The sequence below is a fragment of the Trichoderma harzianum genome (assembly GCF_003025095.1).
Source record: "Trichoderma harzianum CBS 226.95 unplaced genomic scaffold M431scaffold_4, whole genome shotgun sequence".
NCBI lineage: Eukaryota > Fungi > Ascomycota > Sordariomycetes > Hypocreales > Hypocreaceae > Trichoderma > Trichoderma harzianum.
In genome coordinates this window covers 26,789-40,369 of record NW_020209252.1, presented here as the reverse complement: position 1 = coordinate 40,369, position 13,581 = coordinate 26,789, and the positions used below count along the sequence as shown (strand labels likewise).

Here is a 13,581-nt window from a genome sequence, read left to right as displayed (position 1 = left end):
GAACTTGCCGTTTGATGTTACATTTACTGAGCCGAGTCCCAGGGAAGAGGATATGTGCCTACCCAATCCGCGACTTCGCTCCTCAGCTGCACAATCTCTGGATCTCTATCCCCATTGCCAAGATGGTCTACAAAAAGCTTGAGTTTACCAGGCAACTTTTCGCCTCGCTCCTCAGCTGATGCTCTGACTGTCTTGTTAATACGGGTCGCGATGGTGACGGCGCGGTCAACAACATCAGCCACTCGTACAAAGTCGTCCTCGTGGAATCCGCGAGTTGTCATGGCAGGCGTGCCCATCCGAAGACCACCAGGTACCAGAGCTGATCGGTCACCCGGCACGGTATTCTTGTTTGCGGCAACGCCAACCAGTTCCAAAACGCGCTCTACTCTGCTGCCGTCGATGCCGTGGGGCTTGAGGTCAACAAGGACTAGGTGGTTATCGGTGCCGCCGCTGACAAGGCTATATCCAAGACCGCCCTTACCCTTCTCTTCTCCGAGGCGCTTAGCAAAAGCCTTTGCATTTGCCAACACTTGGGACTGGTAGGCGTGGAATTCGGTCGTCTGTGTCTGCTTCAATGCCACGGCAAGAGCAGTGATGGTATGGTTGTGGGGACCACCCTGGTGGCCCGGGAACACGGAGTTGTTGATTGGGCCCTCAAGGTTGTACATTTCATCTTCTTTCGTCTTCGGGTTCTGTCTTCGTACGCCCTTGCGGAAGAAAATCAGGGCTCCTCGAGGTCCTCGAAGACTCTTGTGGCTGGTAGTAGTGACGATATCGGCGAAGGGGAAGGGGCCCGGCAACACCTTGGCGGCGACAAGACCGGAGATGTGTGCCATATCTGCCACCATATAAGCGTTGACCTTGTCGCAGATGTCTCGGATGCGCTTATAATCGATCAATCGGCTGTAGGCACTAGTTCCAGCGACGATGATCTTGGGTCGGTAAATAGTGGCCATTTTTTCAAGGTTGTCGTAATCGATGTAGCCGGTGCGCTCGTCTAGTTGATAAGGTAGAGTTTCAAAGTACTTGGACACGGCGGATATCTTTTTGGTCGGCGTCTGATAACCATGAGAAAGATGTCCACCGTGAGGCAAGTCAAGGCCCATCAGTCGATCATGAGTATCCATAAGCGCCGAGTACACATAGAGGTTGGCCGGGGCTCCAGAAAGAGCTGTAGATAGGGTATCATTAGATCGAGTGCTAATAAGAGGAGATATGTTGGAACATCAATATTAAACCTGCCTTGAACGTTGACTCCCCAAGACTTGGAATCCAGGCCGAATGCTTCTAGAGCTCGCTGCTGGCAAAGTCTTTCAGACTGATCGATGAACTCGTTGCCGCCGTAATATCGTGCGCCGGGGTAGCCCTCAGAATACTTATCTGCAGGTAATGTTTGTTAGCTTAGTACTTTGAGTGGTCATTCTAAAGGACGGAGAGCTTCGGTGACTTACTCTGCATGACGCTGCCCAGCGCATCTAACACGGCTTGAGAAGTGAAGTTTTCTGACGGAATGAGGTTGATGAAATGCTTCTGTCGGTTTTTCTCCTGCTCCAAGGTTCAGCATGCGTAACAATCGCTGCGCGGTTCCAACCCTAGGTAATCAGAAACACGGACTTTTTCGATGATGTCAAAAACAGCCGGGTCGGCCTTCTCCAGATGCGCCGCAAGAAGCTGTCAATCCCAGTTAGCATGAAGGGCATGTCGTTGCCAATTGGACCTCTCCTGACCTGTTGCTGGCCATCCTGAGCGAGCGAGGCCTTTGTCCGTCGAGCAACGAGACATGCTGTGCTCACAGACGGCTTCGCTGCTAATCTCTTCAAGCCGCTGAGAGGCATCGTCGTGCTTCGCAGATAAGAGGCAGCCATGATGGGCGTTGGAACAAACAGACCAGCCTTCAATGGCGAAAGAGGGGAGAAAAAAAAAGACAACAAGAGACGGCACTAGCAGAAGTTGCGCCTGCGAAGGTTATGACAGAATAGAAAAACCTTGGAATATACCGGCGATGCTTGCCGCACATGCAGTTCCGATCGGCGCGATTCAAAAGCGGCGCTGCGTAGCCTGACCGTGGCTATCCGCCTCCAAAAAGTCTCGTCCCATCCCCCGCATACGAGCCCTGGCACTACGCCTACAGGATCGTGCACCGTTACAAATAGTTTCTGTGTTATAGTGGAATGAGTTACATAACACACAACTCCGTTACGTGGAATTATGGGAAATACAAGCTGGATGTCTTCAATTCCTGTTATCTAAGTGGACTCTGGGCCAACAACGGCCACAAAGTTCAACCGCTGGTGCAGAGCAACGATGTAGCTGGATTAACAGAAGAGGCATGTATGTACTCGCACATGCCACCAAAGCTTGCTCATCTGGCGATTCACGTCGGCTTATCCTTTTCCCGCCTCCCCACAGCTCCCCATCAGGTCCACGCATCGTGCTTATACTCTCTTTCGGGGGAAATGAGGCTGTTGGTGTTGGCTCTGCTCATTGGAATCCCGCTCTCGTTCCACGGGAGGGAGCATGCCGAATTGCTCTGCCGCCTCTTGACCACCTTATCTTGAACGGGGCACTTCGAGGGACCCTGATTCAGCCAAGGATTTCATACCCCGCTAGCTACCAAATGGCGCTCGGACTGATTAGATATAACAAATTGGATGTGATTTTCTATCTCACTGTTTCTTTTACAAGCCGCATTTCACCCGTTGCTAAATCATACGATATCTTTATAAGAAGTTATGCATCCATTCCATATCTCAAATCTCTCCTGTCTAAGTGTCACCTAAGAGTCATCAAGTCATACCTGGTACCTATGCCTATCACAGGTACGAAATGCTCGATATAGTGCAACACAGATTGAACGAATGAATTACCTCGAGCATTTACCATTTCATTTTTTTTCAATGCTACATGCCACAAACCCACCGGTACGACTGTAGAAACCAGAAGGGCGTAGAAAAAAAACCCAACCCGTAGACTCCAAATGCAGCCCCTCAGACCGAGAATGTCCTTCAAAATGGTTTTACTCGTCATCCGCCAGCAGGGCATTTCGCTTTGCCGCCACTCTCTCCAACTTGCGCTCACGGGCAGCCTTGGTCTTCGCACGCTTGGCGTCCATCTCATCCTTAAGGGCCTTCTCACGCTGCTTCTCGGCCTTGGCACGGTGAATCTAAAAGGGATTTGTTAGAACAGCATTTCTCTCACGGGGCCAGCCCAAAGTCTGATAAGAAAAGGTGAAACGTACGTGCTCAACCAGAGCACGCTTGTGCTTGAATGTGTTACCCTTGCTCAGGTGGTAGAGCTCGTGGTAGAGGTGCTTGTCGATCTTGCCGCTGGCACGGTACTTGACCAGAAGGCGTCGGAGGACTCGAAGGCGGCGCATCCAGAGGACCTGAGTGGGCATACGAGCGTCGGCAGTACCCTTTCTCTTACCGAATCCACGGTGTCGGCCTTCTCTTCGGGACAGGTTGAGCTCGCGGGCGCGGGATCGCGAGTGCATCGTCACCGGCTTTCGGATAATGAGGCCATCGGCGACGAGCTTTCGGATGGTCTGGCGAGAGTTGGCGTTTGAAATCTCGCTCTGCTCGCTGGGATCAAGCCAGATCTTGCGCTTGCCGCAGCCAATGACCGACGCGGCAAGGCGCTTCTGAGTTCGCAGGTTGACCCTAAATCGCAAAGAAAAAAAACTTGTGTCAGCACCACATCTCTTGCCAGCCAAAAGATTTGAGCTCAATCAAGGACCATCGTCTTCATCGCCCAGTTGCTGTCCATCCAACGGTAGTGGAATAAAGGCTTACATCTTGAATAATTTCGGTATTGATGGCCGGCCCTCGATGGCGATGAGGTTGGATGAAGTTTGGGGGGAGGGTTTACGAGGCCAGAATTTCCGGAGGCTCGTAGCAGTTCTGCTCAAAGTTTGTGGGTTCACGTGCACTAGGCCCGGAATTTAGCACACTTTCAAAGAGTGGGCTAAGCGAGGGCTCTGAAAAGTACTTAGTCTGGCACTTGCATTAATCGTATCACGTGACTCCCTGAACAGTTTGACGTAATCTCGACATTCGCGCCCTAAGTTTCACTCACGTACCTAGTAGTATAGTCTTATCACAGTCATCACAACGCCGCCTCTGTTGTACTTGAGATACGAATAGGACCTTATAGGTAGTCTCTGGATATACTGATTTCTGTACCTCTATTTTACACGAACAAGCCGCCATTGAGCCAAGAATAATCAAGAATAGCCTGATTATTCTACCTCACACAATCATTCATACAGTCTTCTTAAATACAATGAATGCCCACATAACATGTGTAGTTAATTACATCTCATCTCAAGTATTTTACATGATTGCTTTTTTCTATCGCGTCAATAGATACTGATACAATCCTGCCACCTCTCTTGGGCATGTATCTGCTTATGCAAAGGTCTCTCCATCAATTTCCACTTTCCCCACGCTCCATATCTCCCGCTCATCTTCAACCTCATCATTGGACAGGCCTAAGCTTCCTTGCCCACCTTCGGCCTCCCTCCGCTCTCGAGCTTGGACGCCAAGCCTCATGGCAACTCGTTTGAAGTAGTCGCCCATGCTTCTCTTAACATTTGGCGGTAGATCATTGCCCGGGCCCGCCATATAGTTATCGAATATCCGGCCCTCTTCATCTGCGACGCTGAATAACTCAATGAATGCTGCTTCAGCAGATAGCTTCACGGGTATCACTGGATCCCTGACACTCGCGAAAATCGGTGGTGCCAAAAGTGACACATGAGGTCGTACTAAATCGGCGTTTTTTCTGCTCAACGTTCGAATAATGACTAGCGCCAGCCGTCGTGAGTCTGTGGCATTTCCAGGTTGGATGACAACTGCCAATGTGTCGAATATCTGCTTGATGTCATCGAATGACTTGGGGGGTGATGAGAGCAGAAGTTTTCCCGTGGCAAGAATGAAGTTGTCCGCAATATATGGCTACACGAAATTTATGAGATTAGGGATAACAAAGGGGGGGTTAAAGGCAAACTTACTCTTTTATCACTCATTCCCCCACAGAGCAAGCTTGGCAGCTCATCGATGATACCACTTGACTGCAAGATACTTGGCGATTCAACCAACACAGAGTTCAAAGCCAAGGTAGATGAGTGACTTGGCTGAGGAGTAATGACTCTGTTCCGGAGCAGGCTTATGGCAACATCCTCGGCCACATTCTTAATCAAGGCACCGAGAAGCTTTGCATTGGTTACTACCATGGCATCATCTTTCTCATCAGCGTCCGAGTCAATCAATGACAAGATAGCTGATCTGGAGGATTCGCCCATGTTCGCGCCAGCTCTGCTGACAACTTCATACAAGGCCTTGAACATTGCCGTCCTCACACCGGGATCAGTTGTCCTTGCTCCTGTAACCAACTCGGTTATCAAAGGATCGATTCGAGGCGTGTAGTTGATCAAAGTCCCCAAAGCCTTTGCGGCTCTAGTCCTCAAAACTTCGCTAGATGTGTCCGCTAAAGACTTGGCAAAAGTGCGCTGGAGTTGAGGTAAGAACGGCTTAAGTGCCGTCGGCATCTTCTCGAGTAAGTTGTTGAGCGTGAGCAAAATAGCCGATTTGACCTCTGTAGCACGTTCTGAAACTACACGAATGAGCGGACCTGTGATTTGAGTAACAAATGGTTTCAGCGACGCTTCGCTTGTACGGTCCACGATATCCGAGATACCAAGTGCCGCTTGTACTCTTTGATCAACAGTTCCGTTAATGAGGCCCTGTAGGAAGATTGGCAGTATAGCACTAATGCCCTTAGGAAGCTCGAATCCTCGCAAGTTAGCACCTGCAACGCCAACACGCTGAAGTGTTTGTCGGGTTGACAAAACGAGCGATTCCATTTCTTCCTTTTTAAGTCTCTTCGTGAATTCGGCGAGGGCAGCCCAAGAAGCCTTCACCACATCCGAGTCTCCGTCATCAAACGAATTCAACAATGATCGAATAATATCCTGGTTATAGCGAGAGTAGTCCACACTAGAAACAGCGAAAAAGTTACCCATGTGTCGAGCTGTGGCAGCTCTCCGCCGGTGATCTTCATGCTTAAGGAGACTGAGAAGAACATTCATCACGGTATTGAGGCCATCATATTCGTCAATCGATTGGATCACGGTGTCGAATGATGTCGCCAGCTCCTCACGTAAATCGTCATCGCTACAATTGATCTCATTCTCCATCAACGACTGAATGATGTTGGGGAGACGGCGGTTCATAGATGCACCAGCAACCTTAGATAGGGAAGCCAGAGCCTTTGCATCAAACGCTGATATCGGTGGAGTTGTTAGAGTTGGGATAAGATTGGGTAGAATGATGTTGGACCGGGTAGCCTCGGTTAACAGCGTGAGAAGTGCCGATAGAGCATTATCTGCTTCATTCTCGGATCGCAGGAGATTGAGCAGGAAGGGAAGAACTTGATCAACTGCCCGCTTGCCAAATATCTGTTGAAGGGAGTCAAACGCCTCGGCGGCAGCCTCTCTAACCTCCGCATCTGAGTCTATGAGTGCAGTGCGGACAACAGAAATGAGTGTCTTATCATGGTCCTCAAGAGATTCTGGTGACGCAGATGAAATAAGCTCGCGCAAAGCAAGACATATGCCCTGCTTTGCATCCGTATCTGTTGAAGTTTGCAACCCCATCTCTAGAGTGGGCAGGAGAGTGGCGAGGACACCGTCGCCAGCTTTCCGAATCAGCTCACCGAGCGCGTTACTGGCAATAACTTTATGCTCCATGTTGGAGCTTCCAAGTCGCTTAATCAGAAGACTGGTAAGGGTTGGCACCAGCTCCTTCAATGTTCTGGGGCTGTGGACCAGAGCTTTCCAAACTGAAATCGCAGCGGAACGAACCGCTCCAGCAGTGTCGCATCGGCAAATATAAAGAGTTGACAAGATCTTGTTTCGCTTCTCTTCCCCAAGCACTTCCTTCAAGGAAGCACTTGCCTCTTTAGCATTCTCATCTTCCTCGTCTCCTGGTTCAGCACCAGCTTTCACACCTGTGAGGTTGAAGAGAAGATCGCCAACAAGCTCAACAGAGCTAAGACGAATTCTGTAGCTGTCATCTGCCAGGCCTCGCTCCAATTCAGGCAGAAGAAGATCGACAGCTCGAATTGCAAAATTTTTGACAAGCAGCCGTCCAGCGCGAAGAGCTGTTTCGCGAATAGACTCCACGTCATCTGCCAGACCGGCGAGAATAGGAGGGACTATACGGCCCAGATATGCGGAAAAGCTGTTGCCAAAACAAACCGGGAGGAAAATGAAGAGAGACATGAAACCTTCGCGGACTGCAGGCTTAGAGGACTCTACATTTTGAAGAATGGTTGGCAAGGTTTCCTCGAGTCTGCTCGTGCCCAAACCTGCTAGGACTTCGCTCAAAGCCTGTGCGGATCCTAATCGGTCACCAGCGCCAGTATCCGACTTCAAAGTCTGCATCAACTCGGGGATTAAGTTGGGCAATGCGTCCTCTCCCAGCTTTTCAACTAAGGAGCCGAGAGCTCTGGATGCTGTCGCTCGAGTTGTTGGTACCGGGTCAACAGCCGCAATCTTGAGCCCAGAAACGAGGACCGGTAAATGCATGACAATGTCTTTCTTTTCTGTCAGATGGGCTAGACTGCCAATCACCTGCGCTGCCTTGCGCTTTGTGTTGGAGCGATCGCCTAGACCGCGTTGAAGGATTCGGGTGATCAAGGCCAGAGAGGGGGCGTCAAGGTAATGCACAAACTGAACCTTGATCAATGACTCCAATGCCTCATCGGTGTATTTGGTTGGGTCGCTGAGAGCTTTCAAAATCACATCCACCAAACTCTTTACTTCTGGATTGTTAATGACATCACCAAATCTCTTCAAGCTTCGGTTGGCGGCGGCCCTCACTTCCTTGTGACTATCGTTAAGCACACCGGTTAAGGGAGGAATGATGTCCGGCAAACTGGTCGCGAGTTGGTTTGGATCAAGGTATGCCATTGCACCGAGAAGATCGCAAGCACCTCGCTTGCTACGCCATTGTTGATCATCAAGTCCCTCCAAAAGCGTTGGCATGATCTTCTTGACACCATACGAGCTCAGATTACCAAAGCAAGCTTTCGCGGCTGCCAAGCAAGCATCTCGGACATCTGCATTAGCATCTCCAAATCCGCTCAGAAGCAGCGGCACTATTTGAATGACGTATGGTTCAAAAAGGCGGCCAAGCATAGTGGAAAAAAGTTCAAACGCCAAAAGAGCAGCCTCTCTTTGGTGTGAATCCTTCTTATTTTCCATAGCTCCTCTGAGATCTGACATGATTCGGAGTTCCTTGATAGTAGATATGCCGCTACCAAGGATCAATCCTGCCAGACCGTAGGCGGCTCCTCGTTGGGTGGCATACTTCTTGGAGTTCAGAAGCTCGTGCATCATTTGTTGTATATATTCGGACAACTTTGACGGATAGGCTTTGATCAGAGGAGGTAAACATTGGGCAATGGCATATTGGACCATCTCAGAGGGTGTACTCAAGGTTGCCAAGAGACGCTCAATCACAACGGGAATCTTTTTGTCCCCCGGCTGAAGGTGGCGAGCCAGGGCACCATACATAATAACCACCGCCTCGTTGACGCGATCCACTTCGTCGCTATTCTTGTCAGGCTGCTCCAGGGTCGTTTCGAACTTCTTCATCAGCTCGTCAATTATGTTGCCTCCTTGGAATTCGATGACCCGAATAGCAGCATCAAGTGTTTCCGTTCTAACGGAGGCATTTTTGTCTGCCAGAGGTCCAGACTGGATCAGAAAATCGAGTAAAGGACCAACTTGTGTAGATTCTAAGATGTTTGCCAGTTCTTTGATGGCGGTCGCTATACCATGCCGCGCTTCCCATGGGTCAGATAAGTCCATTTTCTTTGGCATCCCGAATTCGTCAAGAAGTTGGACTTTTGGCTTCGCCATCTCCAGATAGATAGACTGCAATGCTGGAATCACAGTAAGAAGGCTTTCCTTGTAAACTGCCGCTGCCTTCGAAAGTGAACGTGCTGCTGCCCGTCGGAGTTGTCCATCTTTGCTGTTCAAGAACGGCACCATGAGTAAGGGCACCTCAGCATTGAGTTTAAATCCGCTCTCTTCCCAGATCTCCATTCCGAGCTCTTGATTTTCTTCAATATCATCATGGCTTGCAAGCCAAATCTCGCTGCTGTAGCCGAGTTCACTCATATCAATGTCTGCACTAATGGACTGCAAAACAGCGGTTCTGACGTTTGCTTGTGGTACTGTAACTCCCCGAGCAAGGACCAGCATTTCATCAGCAGTGATGTTAGGTGCGATGCATCGGCAGATGTCAGAAAAGCAGTCTTTGATGATTTTGTAATGTTGAGCATGGCTTTGCATTGATTGGATAAGGACATCCAGGAGTTCTGTGCGAGGTATTGACTCATCAGCAAAAGTAATGCTGTGAAATGAGATAAACTCGACGGCCAGCACGATTTGGGTATCCCGATCATCTAAGGTCTCTCCAACACCCCCCTCTCTCAAGACATGAAAGAGGAGTGGGAAGATGTATATTAATGATACCGCATCAAAGGGCCGCTGCTCACCAGCAAAGCGGAGGCGATAGAGTACCCTTGTTGCAAGGTCGGCGAGTGATTCGTCTCCATAGGTCCCCTCCAAGGATAGGCCTCGGAGCCTGAGTGTGGCAATTCCAATAGCAGGGCGAGTTGCTCCCAGCCTAGAACTCACTTTCTCAGCGCAGGTGATGTAGACTTTGGAGGCGGCATCGCCTATAATGAGGTTCGCGCCAGCTTCCATAACAGCAAGAAGTGAGTTGATGGCTGAACCAAGCCAAAGTGACGCATCAGTGGGTGGTCCAACCGCCAAGGAGTGTATAATCCCGATGCTGCGGAGAAGTTTGGCTTCGATTGATTGGACTGATGCTCGTATCTGAGCCTCTTTCTTCAACTGAGCGTTCACTTTAGACGTTTCCTCAGCAGTGAGCTTTCTTTGTGGGCCCTTCTTTTTCTCAAGTTGGTCTCTCAGTTCCTTTTCCCATTTCACGATGTCGTAATCCTTGGTATTCTTATTCGGAGTGTCGTTTTGGCCCTTTTTGCTCAGTACATCCACGAAGCAGGTACCTTCTTGAGTTCTAAAAATTGCAGCGTCAACTGGTCCAATTGCCTTTACCGGTTGCGGATCTAGATCTTGGGTTATAAGATCTATCAGCCGAGGGATGATAGTTTCTGGAGCAACGAAGGCCAATTCTGCTGCTGCATTGTATGCAGCAATCCGAATAACATCGACCTATGATTATACTTGTCAGTGCCGGTTCTACTCTTGAGAGATACAGACACTCGTACCTTTTGATTGACCGACGTACGCTCGCTAATCTCATTCAGTAATATGTCGGCATATTTTTCGGCAAGTTTTCCAGGGTCAACTCCCATTCGAATACAGGAGTCTATCCAATTGGCTCGCGATATCAGCTCTGTACGGCAGATAATGAGTAGGGAGCAAGCTTGCTGCTCCAACATCTCTTGCGAGGCGATACCCCCGAGTGCTTCCAACTCCTTGGAGCTGATACAAATCGACTTTATAACTTTAATCAAATCACGCGTCTCAGTTGTCGAATCTTTATCCCCGACATTGATGGTCTGCGTCAAATGCGCCCACAGGCCATTGATAACGATATCTGCCATAATGCTAGGGTTCTGAGCATAAAGGGAGGTGAGGGATTTGGCACTTTCTTGTCGCACGTTTGATGGTACAGTTGAGACTGTAACTATATATATCATGGCTTCCGACCACGCAAGAACGATCTCTTTCGCGGTATTTGTGCTCAGTCCCGCTGCAACAGAACACAAAGCAAGACGGAACCAATCGAAGTCTTCCTCACTTCCAATCTTACTGAATATTTTGGGGTTCAAAAGAAAGGATTGTGATGAGGCTAGAGCAGGAGATGGCGTCGACAACTTCAATAAATCTGCTTCAACCTTCGAGCCAGTGGACCACTGTTGCAAAACAGGGGTTAGAGCAGTAAGAATATACGCTCCAACAATCGTCCCGCTCTGGGCAGTCAGTGTAGGGTTGGCAACAACTTCACGGAAATTGTCGATAAATTTTGGAATGACAGCTTCCGTGAACGAGGTCAACGCAGCGTTCAAGTCTGGGCCATCTATGGTCCGGAAGACAGAGCCTACACGAAGAAGCCAAATTTTGCGAGTTGTTGCCTTCTTATCTGCCAATCCTTTGAGCAATGCGCTCAGGACGGGCTGCGAGATTTCGCTGTCGCCCTTAATCAATACATTGATGGCTCGACAGAGTGTCAACGTCTCGGCGGCCAAGGCTACATCGTTTCCTTCCTTGCTAGCAACGGCTGCCAAAATAGTAGTCGTCTTTTGGGCATTCGGGCAAGACAGGGGAACAGCTTCTAGCATTTCTGCATGAAGAATGCGCTGATCAGCGGAGGCCAGCTTGCCCGTTTTCAGGGGGTTCCCGATCTCCTCGATAATTTGGTCGACTGAGCCTGCGTTGTGGCATTTTGCAATAATGGCGCGGAAAGAAGAGAGAACTCCGGCGCGTATCAAAGCATTGGTAGATTTGACATTTGAAAGTAACTGCTTCAGGAGCTTGCCGGCCAGCAAGTCTGAGAGATCAAATTCGGTAGGCAAATCTTTCACTAGGCTTTGGAGAACACCGTCCAAAATAACTTCCGGTGTACGAAGCAAGCTTTTCTCCAAAACTGGGGCAACTTGAGTCTGAAGTTCATCAAGTGTTGCAAAGCTTGAGAAGAAATCGCCCAGTCCGGCGGAGATGTGCCCTGATAGCGCAGTCCTAGAGCCCAGGATCTCACGGTTGTAAAACTCGTAATACAGCGGCTTAAGAGTTTCCAGGGTAGGTCGTACTACGGGCCGACGAGCAGCAACTCCGGCAATGACTCCTAGAATAACAGAATTTTTTGCCGTCGGCGTACTGCGTTTGGACGTTAAATTCGTCACAGCATCGGTTAAATTCTCAGGCCCCAGGGTTGGGGAGCTGAAAAGTTTTCGAAAACCTCTTCGAGTGACTATTATGGCTGAGTGTGCCAGCGTGGGCTTCGAAGACGGCCGTAGACATTTCTCCAAGACATCTGCATATGCCAATAGAATTTCACTTCCAACTTCTTTCCATGAAGGTTCGGTTAGGTTTTGAAGCAGAACGCTGCACCACTCGACCAAGACAAAGGCGCTCGACGTAGCAATACCCTGCTTCGAGGACTCTTGTCGTAGAGTTTTCACTAATAGTTGCAGTGTTGAGGAACTAGCCTCTCTCGTGACGATGGATACCAGGCATTTCTGGGCTGCCAGCCGAGACTCGCGGTCCTGGTAAGCTGCATGGGTGTTGAAGAGGAGCTGTAGAGCCTTGGAGGAGAATTCGTCGTCAGATGCTAAGGCAGGAGTCAGCTAACCCGGGATGTATCGAATTGAAGCCAGTGGGATGTTACTTTTCCGAGCCACTGCCTCTCCCACAAGCTGCAGCTCAGCGATGCGCACCGCGGGGGATGACGAGGCTAGAGCCTGGGCAGATAGAGACAGGTCGATAGAGCCCTCGGCAGCGTTGCTGCTGGGGGCATGTTCAGACATATCGATTCACGACCCTAGCAGGTAGTGGTGGACAAGTCATCGGGCTACTAGAATTTTCGACAAGGCGATGTCGATATTGAGCCAGGAAGTATTTCTTCCGTGTACCTTGCTTGTTGCTCTAGCTCGAATTGCCCCGCAGTTACCAGAAAAATGCCCCGCACAACATTGTCAACCAAGACCTTTTTTTCTTCTTTGTGCTTAGACCACCGACCTTGGACGGCACGGGATGAATAAGACGTGTGTGAGAGCTGGCAATAGCTGGCATAAGCGCCTCTCAGTGCCGTTCCTACATGGTATCCTTGATAGTTCTCGGTGAAGCTCTCAATTAAGTACCAAGAGGGTTACCCTATAGCGTGGGGGGCAAGGAGTTAATAGACGTTTCCCCCCGATATGGAGCATCGGCTTTATTGAGCCCGGCTACTGGTAGCTATATATATCAATTGACATCTGTGATTCTATTTGAAAATTTTTGATCGGCGCCTTTTGCCCAGGCTCGGCGTGGGATGGAACGTGGTGGTCAGTTGCGTAACAGATAATATGAAGCGTTGGCGGGGAGAATTGGAGATCAAGATCGTGATGACACTCTCCATTCTACAATGCTGCTACCAATTATCCCAAATGGCAAATATTGGGAGATAACGCGCCCGCCCAGAGCCCTGTATATCCTCGACAAATTGAAATACAAATGCAAAAGGGAGACAGACACATGATCCCTCCACGATAGTATTACCCACTGGGTTAGGTAGTAGTGCTTAGCATCAAATTCCCCAGCTCATGCCCTTGGGGGGTCTTTTAATTCTGCTGCCTGATGCACAAGTGGCTTCGTTTTCCAGGCGAGGGTCACGCTAACCCGGCTATCCACTCTAAAATTGGATGATGCCTGGAAGCAATGATCCGAACCCAGCAGGAATTTTCAAACCTGGTATCATGCTCATACACGAAGAAGGGCCATTGAACGGATAGTGTTCCGTAGAGGATGGAACGGCAGTTAGGTAG

General features: G+C 49.6%; 3 protein-coding genes across 3 annotated transcripts; all 3 read right to left on the bottom strand.

The window, feature by feature from the left end:
• Positions 1 to 23: 23 nt before the first annotated feature.
• Positions 24 to 1,865, bottom strand: M431DRAFT_492670 (hypothetical protein; the record flags this gene model as incomplete). Its single annotated transcript, XM_024917029.1, has 5 exons — positions 24 to 1,171; positions 1,243 to 1,380; positions 1,452 to 1,545; positions 1,615 to 1,671; positions 1,728 to 1,865. 5 exons carry the CDS (start codon positions 1,863 to 1,865, stop codon positions 24 to 26), a joined length of 1,575 nt encoding a protein of 524 aa, XP_024775887.1.
• A 776-nt stretch (positions 1,866 to 2,641) lies between these two features.
• M431DRAFT_138179 (hypothetical protein) lies at positions 2,642 to 3,943 on the bottom strand. Its single transcript, XM_024912571.1, has 3 exons — positions 3,792 to 3,943; positions 3,239 to 3,659; positions 2,642 to 3,163 (listed from the first exon to the last, which is right to left on the bottom strand). Coding segments are annotated over exons 1-3 (570 nt in total). The 5' UTR covers positions 3,794 to 3,943; the 3' UTR covers positions 2,642 to 3,016.
• A 212-nt stretch (positions 3,944 to 4,155) lies between these two features.
• Positions 4,156 to 12,723, bottom strand: M431DRAFT_110917 (hypothetical protein). The gene is made up of 4 exons (XM_024911778.1): positions 12,447 to 12,723; positions 10,324 to 12,389; positions 5,012 to 10,267; positions 4,156 to 4,955 (listed from the first exon to the last, which is right to left on the bottom strand). The coding sequence occupies exons 1-4, from the start codon at positions 12,583 to 12,585 to the stop codon at positions 4,407 to 4,409; spliced, it is 8,010 nt and encodes a 2,669-aa protein (XP_024775885.1). The 5' UTR covers positions 12,586 to 12,723; the 3' UTR covers positions 4,156 to 4,406.
• Between the last annotated feature and the right edge of the window lie 858 nt (positions 12,724 to 13,581).

Excerpts from the sequence above, each read along its gene's own strand:
- M431DRAFT_138179 (XM_024912571.1), bottom strand. Across the intron at positions 3,164-3,238 it reads AGCGTGCTCTGGTTGAGCAC|ATTCACCGTGCCAAGGCCGA; the intron begins GTACGTTTCACC and ends AATCCCTTTTAG.
- M431DRAFT_110917 (XM_024911778.1), bottom strand. The coding sequence starts at position 12,585 with ATGTCTGAACATGCCCCCAGCAGCAACGCTGCCGAGGGCTCTATCGAC. Across the intron at positions 12,390-12,446 it reads AGAGGCAGTGGCTCGGAAAA|CATCTGACGACGAATTCTCC; the intron begins GTAACATCCCAC and ends CTCCTGCCTTAG. Across the intron at positions 4,956-5,011 it reads GGGGAATGAGTGATAAAAGA|CCATATATTGCGGACAACTT; the intron begins GTAAGTTTGCCT and ends AATTTCGTGTAG.